We start from the raw sequence: 9,555 nt of genomic DNA, 5'->3' as shown, positions 1-9,555 counted from the left end.
GGGAAAGAAATATTCAATTACAGTGGAAGAAGAGATTCTCTTAGTCTAAAAGTTACTGCGGAGTGCTGGAAAATTGGCAGGACAGGATGTTCTTTAGGATCAATTTGAGTCAACTTGCTAGTATAGTAATCTTCTATGAACTAGGTAGAGTTGTAAGTGGTGTTTAAACCGAAGTTAATAGTGGCTGTTCTTTTCTGTGAACATAACATAACCATCCTTGCGCATGGCATGGAGCATTATATTACTGCTAAGTTAGGGACTAAGAGTCTTAGTCCCTGAAAAAATGGAGTTCTGTTCAATTACTGCAAAAGGTAATGTACTTTGGCAAAATTTTGCTTGAAATAAAGAGTATGGGCTTCTTCCAGTGCAGAACGTAGTCTGAAAATCACTTGATGCTTCAGAAACCACTAGTGAGCTGAAGCTGTGAAACAGTGGAATAAAAATTGTGTGTATTTTTTTAAATAAAGCTCTCTTAAACCTTGGTTGCAGTGAAGGCGTAAATCTGCTTGCAATGTGCAGTTTCTTAAGCACCCTGTATAGTCTCTGTTACTTTAAGTTGAACATATTTTGGCAGCTGTTTGCACTTGTTTGTAATCTGCATGGCCTTGAGAATATACGTGCAGCATGCTTAGTGTGAGGACCTGCTTAAACATTTTGTGTTAGAATAGTGAAAACAGAAATTCTTATTCTTGTAGCAAGTACAGTGACTACCATTTTAAGTCAGAGTGCGAAAAGTTTGCTGTTACACCTGGAAGTTGTTCACATGAAGTATCAACTTTCCACACTATGACTTCATTTCAGGGCTGCTGCTTGGTGGGGAGTGAGAGTCACTCCAAAGTAATTTAAATATACTTCTTGGTAACCTAAGGATTAAATTACAGCAAAATGGATTATAATGGTACCCAGCCTCTCAAGCTGATGTGTGTTGCTATATCCTCTAAATTTGCAGAGTCATTAACATCTTGTCCTCCTTGGCCTGAGTTTTGTGCAGCTGGTCCTTGGGCAAGGGATAGGCTACTAGTTCCTGTGTATTTAAAAAAAAAAAAAAAAGGTGAGGAGGGAATTGTCAGATGTAGAGGTAGATGACTCTTATCACCAGCAGAACTGTTACCATGTTGTCTGTTCTTTTACTCGGTCACTGAGTGTGATATGGCAAGTCCCTGATGCTGCTGGAATGCCTGTAAGAGATACACTGCGTGTTCAAATAATCTGAAGCTTATTTGACATGTTTGTTAGAGGAATTACTGTCATCTAACATTATTTCTTGCAGGATAGTGATCATGTAGTAGATGAGTGTCTCTATATCGGTTTACCTCTGCATGATCACCTTGATGGGACTTGGTCAGATTGTTTGAGATAGGGAAACAGAGCAAATAGCTACCTGAATGCAGCTTCCTTCTTCATTTTGAAAGTATGTTGTTCCTTGAGACCATGGACATACTCAAGGAGAACACATGTATGAGTAATGAATAGAAAGTTAATCCATTTGAATTATAAACTTGAATATTTCTCCTGGAATATGTGCTTTAATACAGGAAATGTAGTATTTGCCTTACTTTCATAAAATATTTTGAGTCAATGGCTTAAAAGGCACTTAGGCTTTTGCAGAAGTCTGTCAGCAACAACACCTTGAGTTTTGAGCAAGGTTCATAAATAGCTAATGAAACTTACTCTTCCTGCTCCTGTCAAAACACAACTTGTTTTCAGAGTTTGATGTTTTTTTTCTTTTCTCTTTACTTTCCCTTTCAAAAATAACTGTAGGATATTTGGAGAACTAAAATATTTTTCCTCCTCTAGGTGTGGACTTCAAGGTGAAAACTATTTCAGTTGATGGAAACAAAGCTAAACTGGCAATATGGGTAAGTCTCTCCTAAGTTCTTACTATATTGCTTTGCTTTAGGAATAGCGATGGCTTGTATAATATACAGTTTGTATAGAATCCTTTTCTATTTAATATGAAGGCAATTTGGAGGAGTGGGAGGTTAATACTGAACCATTCAGAAGATTCAGTGAACTGTGGGACACCTGGCTAATGGGGCAGTTCTGTTGGCTATGAGCTGCTTCTGCAGCACTGATTTCATGTCTGGTTGGGATGGGAGTAGAGAAAAGGAGGAATAAAATGATACTGAATCAATTGGACTTTAAAACAGTGAATGTGGCCGGTCCTAGATTTTTTTTTATTCTAAATGAGTAGTTCATTGTTTAACTTTTAAAGAATTAGCCCTCACTAATCTGAGACAGGTTTTAAAAGGGTGCTTTCCTTAACCTAAATGTTTTAGGCAAAATTTAGTAGTGTATTAATAGGTTAAGAATTATTATTGCATGCTTAATTTATGCTCAAATCTTACCTCTCAAAACAGTTTTTAGCCTAAAAACTTCATAGTCCTCATACAAAGACTTCTATAGGCTCGAGGTCAGTGTTGTTTGTTCATTTGGAGCAGATGTAGCTGAAAGAGGGAGAGGCAGCGTTTGTAATCTTAGCCTTAGTGTTCAACATCTACGATAGTTAAAAGTAGAACTTCTAAATTAATGGCAAATTAAGATTAAAAAAAGTACTTCCAAGCTTTTTATTAGATCATTCTTCATTCTTCAAACCAGCCTCCATACTTCTGTGACTTGAAGAACATTTTGAATATTCAGACCCAATTGTGACTTCTTGTAGCAAGCAAGAATAAGACCTTGTTTCTCATATAAGCAAGATGCCTGACTTTTACTTCCTTGGGAAGTAGCAGTGGCACGTAAAATATATATTGCAATACTTGAGTTGCTTTGAGGGTGTTTCATATATCTACTAACAAACAGGACCTATGTGTTAGTGTGACAATAATAATCATCACTAAAATTGGTTTGACAAGGAAAATAACTGCAAAAACTTGACAAATAGGCATATAGGAGGAAGACCAAGACTGATAGCAGAATGATGACTGGCCACGGGATGGAAAATATTACATAGGATTAATTTAGGGTTTATCTTCCTTCATATTGGTGAATATGAAGAAATAATTCTGAGGTGAACTGGAAAAGAAGAGCTTGTAAAGGTGTATCATGACACACAACCAGTTTGAGATGTGTGGGATTGACTGAGTGACTTTGTAGAATGTTGGCAGTCCGGTTCAGTTATTCGGGTTCTTTGGCAGGGAACCATTTTGAATCCAGTGTTTCACATGTTGCTTCTAACCGGGGGTAACTTGGATGAAGTTATTTAAATGTAATATGCATAAAGTCTGCAATGAGTGTGCACTATAACTTAATGTCTGATAAGAAAACAGCATTCTAATGTTTGGTTTTTTGCAGAGCTGTTGACACTTTAGAGAATGTAAATTCAACTTTACTTAAAAACAGGGGAACCTCTGACTTATTTCTGCTTCTGCTCTGTCATAGCATATTAAGTGTGTTTACCCTGGCACGGAAGCAAATTTAATTGGACCAAGGTGATTGAAGTGAGGGAACTGGTTTTCTTGCCATGGATTTTGATGCTTGTTACAAAATCTTAGTACTGCAGCTATGCTTCTTTCTTGTTGGTTGCTGCTGTACTAGCTGCAGAACAAATGCTTCTGCAGAAATGGCTATTCATTGCTATATAGTCCAGTCATTTACTACACCTAACAGTTTAAAGGTATTTCCCAGGACAGACTACATAAAAATCTCAAAGTTGATGTGCAGTAAAAGAGCAGGGGAGGGTATAAACTCAGTTAATCTGGTAGTTGAATATACTTTGAATCTTATTTTGTATGTTCATTCGAAGCAGAATACCTAAGAGCTAAACTAGATTCTGCTCAAATTCTAAATAACGGAAGTTTCTGAACGGCTTTTTAGGATACTGCAGGTCAGGAGCGGTTCAGAACGTTAACACCCAGTTACTATAGAGGTGCACAAGGTGTTATCCTAGGTAAGTATAGCTTTGCATGCTATTTTTCATAGGTTTGTGGTTTTCTCATGCATTGGAGTTATATGAACTCATATAACCTTTCTATAATATCTAATTGATATTAAAAATCATTGTATCTATGTTGAACAACTCATATTAAAGGATCTTGAATTTAATATCTGACCTCTTTCTCATGTAGTCAGTCTCACTGGCCTGAGAACGACTCATTTTTGCATGAGATTAAAAGCTGCTGCTCTTTAAAGGGATAGCTTGGAGCTGTGCCTGTGCTGCCAGGAAATTTGCCGTTTATCTATGATTTTTTGGTTGCCTGTGCTCACTAAGACCAGAGTCAAAAAAGATTTTTCTCTTCCCAGTGTGTTCTTTCTGTATCAATATGTATACAGCTTTCTCTTTCTTCCCCCTATTCCTTTTTCCTAATGAAATTAATGTAAACACTGTGCAGCCTGGCTGGGATTTTTTTGCTATTTGTGTCTCCATACCGATGGGATGTTACACAGTCAGAATCACTTAGAAAAGACTAGCTGGGAGCATAAAAAGCAACAGTCTGTGTGGGAGAAACCCAGGCCAAAAACCATAACTGCAACTTCACAGCGAAGTCTCTCATGCTTTTCTTTCATATATGGAAACCTGCTACTAGGCATTGAGCTCTGAAGTTCTGCTTCTGCACTGCTAGAAGTGAGGAGCTAACTAAAGTAAGGGCAGGGGAGTAAGTTTAATTTTTTTAAAGTTGCCTTTGATTTGAGAGATTCTTGGTAAATTGTTGTGTCCATTCAAATTGTTTAATTTGGAATAACCTCTGTCATGAGACTTCCTGGTAGGTTTTGTTTTGTATGTACTGTTTCCCAAGGCTGTGTTGCGTTATCTTCCTGGTATAGGAAGATGCTGTCAAGGCATGCCTTGTCAAGTCACTTAGTTGCTGGCACTAAACCTGCCACTGACGAAAGCCGTAAAATAAGCACTGCTTGGGAGCTAGAAAGTTCTGTTGCTGAAATTTGCTCTCTAATTTTATTTAATAATCTTCACCTTACTATTTCTTTGTTAAATGACTTCCTAAGAATAGGAAGTTGTTCATGCAAGCCAAGCTAGAGATTTGTTTATGCCTGTCTGCACATGGCGTATAAAAATGAAGGAAAAAACACCTTAATAGCTTGAAATAGTAGCTATTAGGTAGTCGCTGGGTAGTGGATTTTAGGTTTAACAAGGTCTACTTTTTGTCTGCCCTTTCTGCTCCTAGCATGGCTTATTACTTATATTGAACACAAATGCTGAATAGTTTGAAACACTAAAATGCTGAAAATTCAGTAGTTGACTGGTATTTGTGAGGATTTACTGATCAGTTTACTTTTTCAAGCTAAATCAGTAGCATAGCAGTGTTATACAAGTCTTAATTATCACTAATTAACTCAGTGCAGAAGATCATGCCATCTCCTTTGCATATCTTTTGTGTAGCAATGTTAGTAAGTATCCTATGTCAGGGGTCTGCAACTATAGAATTTTTTGGAGAATGATAGTCTCTAGCCTGTAAGCTAGGATGTCTCAACATAAATTAGTCTGAGAACCGTAGGTGACTGAATCTTAACAGTTGCTCTGCATTAGTGTCATCAGTGATTTGAGCTAGTAGATATTCAACTTTTTTCCAATTGCTGTCTGCAGTAGTAAGTAAATTGGAATCCTTGGGACTCCTTCAGTTTTCTAATTCAAAAAGCCATAATTTTTGCTCCTTTTATAACGTAAGCTGTATTTCTTGGAAAAATACTGTGGAAATAATATTGCTATTGTCTTTCAGTTTATGATGTCACGAGAAGAGATACTTTTGTCAAGCTAGATAACTGGTTAAATGAACTGGAAACATACTGCACGCGGAATGACATAGTGAAAATGCTAGTTGGAAACAAGATTGATAAGGTAAACTGAATTCAACTGCAGTGAGCAAGCTGTTGGTATATTTTGTTAATAATGCATATTAATTCTATGTCTTATTATAGGAAAACCGTGAAGTTGACAGAAATGAAGGTCTCAAATTTGCAAGAAAACATTCCATGTTGTTCATAGGTATGTCATAGATATTTGCAGAAATCTTACTTGATTTTGTTACATAATGAAAAGTACTGCTTCTGTAGGACTGATAGTCTTTATATGTACAATCCAATTAACGATACTTCTCAGCTGCAGTAGATACAAAGGTAATAGGTACTCACATCTTTTTTAAAATTGTCCCTAAATATGTCCAGATATCTATTCCAACTGTGGATGAGTATACTGAAATGCATAAGGATTAAGGGTGGCATACAGGCTCTACTGTAGTCTGACAAAACCTGTTCTAGGTTTGGGATTTTGTCTGATTTCTTTTCCCAGCCTACTTGTTAAATTAGTAACAGAAGCAAAACGAAAGAGGGAAAACTGGTACTAGTGGCCAGCTTTCAGTATAGCAAAAGACCTGGTACTTGACAGAAATCTGTATTAGAACTGGGATGTAAAAATAGGGAGGAATATAATTAACTTACAAATGGTGGGTGCGATTGAATAATGACAATCATGACTGGAGCAAATATGTTGGTCTCATTGGGAAAGCCTTGGAATGATGAAGTGAGTGGTGATGTGATTCTTATGCCTAAGTTTATTACATGTTTCATTTAAGGATCAGCAGGGATTGTTTTGTAGGATGACTCCCAGAGCAAAGCAGTTCATTGACATGTCCTGTACTTAGATTTATGTTCCCATCTCCAACTAATTACATATCTTTGTCTAATACCTTGCTGTGTTGCTTTTTGGCTACAATGTCAGATATGGAAGTAGAATTTCAAAGTTAAGGCACAAGCTGTTAAGTGCATGGAAGATGAAAAGAAACATGAAAATTGAACTACAACTAAATATATATATCTGCATGCTACATATGCTAACTACCTGCATGGCTGTGTAGAAGAACAGGGCAAGCCCTAGTGGGACTGAACAGTTTCAGATGGTATCTGTTGCTCTCATAATAGACCCTGTAAGCAAATTTCTTGGGCTTAGCTAAAGTAAGGCTCCTGAGTGAAATTACCTGGAATTCTGCAAACTGCAGAAGAAATGAGATCCTGTATTGCTTTTTATCAGGTAAGTTGTATCATGGAGGCTGACCCAGAATCCTACAGTATGGATCCTTATTTCTTAAGCTATGATGGTACTGCCGTTCTGACTAATGTACAGAACTGAAATACAGAACAGCAATCAGGTTTATCAGACTTCTTAAGTTAGTAGAACACTTGTTTCTTCTTACTGAAGTGCTTCCCACAGAAAAATAAAGCTAAGCTATAGCTGTCTCCATATAGTCTAGTGACATTCAACTTGGAAGCTTTTCCATTAAGTCTTTTGAGGTGCTGCCTTATGTGGTGACAGAAATCTGCATACCTATTAATTTTGGCACTGCTATGTTGTTATAGAATATATTGTAGCAGTTGTAAGTCTAGGTTGTAGGTTGAGACTTAAAGAAATACTAAACAAGTTACTGGAAGTTATGCTAACCCTTGACTTCTTCTGTCACTTCTCCAGAGGCAAGTGCAAAAACATGTGATGGTGTACAGTGTGCCTTTGAAGAACTTGTTGAAAAAATCATTCAGACTCCTGGACTGTGGGAGAGTGAGAGCCAAAACAGAGTTGTAAAGTTATCAAACAAGGAAGAAGGATATGGAGGAGGAGGAGCATGTGGTGGATATTGTTCTATGTTATAAACTTTGGGAATCTTATTCTTTGCATATTTAAATAGATAGTGACATCTTTCTGTACATAAATTCATTAAATGCTATTTTTAGGGACCTTGCAGTTTGCACATATTTGTTTTGTATCATGGCAGTGAACACTTGTAGGAAAAATGTTCTGCAGCTTTCCCAGTTTGAAAATGTTATGATAAGCATGCCCAATTTGCAATCTTCAGGTTTTTATAGGTAGCATAAATAACGTGCAAGAACAAATGCACTAAAAATTTTACGACTGTATGTGTTCATCATGTAACTATTCTAAACAAATCCATCTAACAAACACATTACTGCATTGTCTGCTCTTTGTCTTATTTTTAAATACTCTTGAAATTATAGAACTATATAGTGTGCACAGATCTTGAAAACAGTGTGAGCTGTAGATGTTACGTTTCATGTCTTCTAGGAAATGCTTTTTTTATGGTATTAAAACAGCAAGATTATACAGTTCTTAGACAAACCTGCTAAATTTTTTTCTTTCAGCAGAGTTGTCTAAAATGCAAATTGGCACAGGCCATAGTTTGTATCAGCACCTTCTTGAAAAGATGCTTTGAGAGCTTCCTTTGCAAAGCTGGGGAATGCCCTTTTTTCTTTTTACTCATCACTTCAGTTGATGGTTTAACTGGAGTTTTAATCCTGTGATATATTTATACTAAATTTGTGGTACTCTTGCACTCCAGGTTTTTATGATGTGGTCTACTCTAGACTTGCTGGAGAAAGTCTTCATTTTTGACAAAGGGTCTGAATGACGTCTTTGTTCTTTTGTTGTGGATCAGTTTGCCAGACTTCAGTATGGATGCCCAATTTTCCTAAATGTTTGTAATATAACTTTATCTCAAACTGTAGCTCACTGTGGCTGTGAAGATCTCTATCACATGTCTGCTTTGTGTGGCTACTTGTTCAGAAATAAAACTTCCTGTCACAGACACTAAATGAGAAGTTATAGGGCTTCTAGATCTTTGTATGACAAAATACTATTGCAATGAGTATTCACTTGAATTTACTGTATCAAAGCCAATGGTTTGTTTCAGAAGACTTGTATAGACTAATAAATTTTTTTTCCACAGTATTCAACTTTTCTAACCTCTTCCTATTGTAGAGTTGTATATTTTCTAGCACATACAGTTTAAACAAGGTCACTTCTTATAGACAAATTATTTCTGATTTCTGAAGGACAAGACAAGGATGCTGTTGTGGGTGGTGTGTTTTTTTTTTTTACAATAATCACTATAGTGCAATTGGTAACTGAACTATTGGGCAACTTCTTGTAAATACAGTGAATGACAGTACCTTTTAGTACTGCAAGGTTTTGTGTAAATGTCAGCATACATGATACGTGTTTTGCAGCAGGTCTTGGCTGCTTCTGTTAAAATACACTTTATTCTTCACATGGAAACTTTGTTTTCTATTCTGTTTTACACATGCTAGAAAACAATACCAAAATTTGAAGACTTAATCATGCTAGCTGTTTTTACAAAATATTGTGTCTATAGTATTGTTAATGTAGTAAGATAATTTAAATATGTAAATGTGATATTAAATATACATGCGTAGTGTATTAATATATTAGATTTGTATTTCAGTTTCATGCAGAATATGTGGGCTGAGCAAGTCTTGTTTGTTAGCATTGAAGTCAAAGGATTTCTGTTTTTTTGTAGGCTAGCAGTAGAGGAAACTTGTAGAAGCATTAAAACTCTGAATAACTTAATTATTTTAGTATTATTTCAGTAGTTTTGGGCAAGTATCGTAATGCTGGCAGATGCCTGTAATTTATTTTCATACCAATTTTTCCCTTAGTCTGGCTGTATCCCTGTGTTGAGAAGAACTTAATTGTCAGTTTCTCACAAAAAGTCCTTTTATCACAGGACCTGGATTCATCTTTCTTTCTGCCCTTGCCAGATCTGACAGCTCTTGTCAAAGGGAGGAGCTGCAGGG

The 9,555-nt window shown here is 36.4% G+C and overlaps 1 protein-coding gene across 1 annotated transcript in view; it reads left to right on the top strand.

Annotated features, from left to right (window-relative positions):
* The window catches only part of LOC104627373 (ras-related protein Rab-18), a gene marked incomplete at its 5' end in the record, with an annotated part of 12,360 nt that extends 3,165 nt beyond the window's left edge, over positions 1-9,195 (top strand). The window contains 5 exons of the mRNA XM_010295570.1: positions 1,798-1,859; positions 3,817-3,889; positions 5,676-5,794; positions 5,875-5,941; positions 7,418-9,195. Coding sequence (XP_010293872.1) covers positions 1,798-1,859; positions 3,817-3,889; positions 5,676-5,794; positions 5,875-5,941; positions 7,418-7,596 — 500 coding nt within the window. The remainder of the gene's footprint in view (positions 1-1,797; positions 1,860-3,816; positions 3,890-5,675; positions 5,795-5,874; positions 5,942-7,417) is intronic.
* Positions 9,196-9,555: the final 360 nt, after the last annotated feature.

This window comes from Phaethon lepturus, unplaced genomic scaffold (genome assembly GCF_000687285.1).
Source record: "Phaethon lepturus isolate BGI_N335 unplaced genomic scaffold, ASM68728v1 scaffold501, whole genome shotgun sequence".
In the NCBI taxonomy this organism is placed as follows: domain Eukaryota; kingdom Metazoa; phylum Chordata; class Aves; order Phaethontiformes; family Phaethontidae; genus Phaethon; species Phaethon lepturus.
The sequence above is the reverse complement of the archived record's forward strand: the minus strand, read 5'-3'. Positions and strand labels throughout refer to the sequence as shown.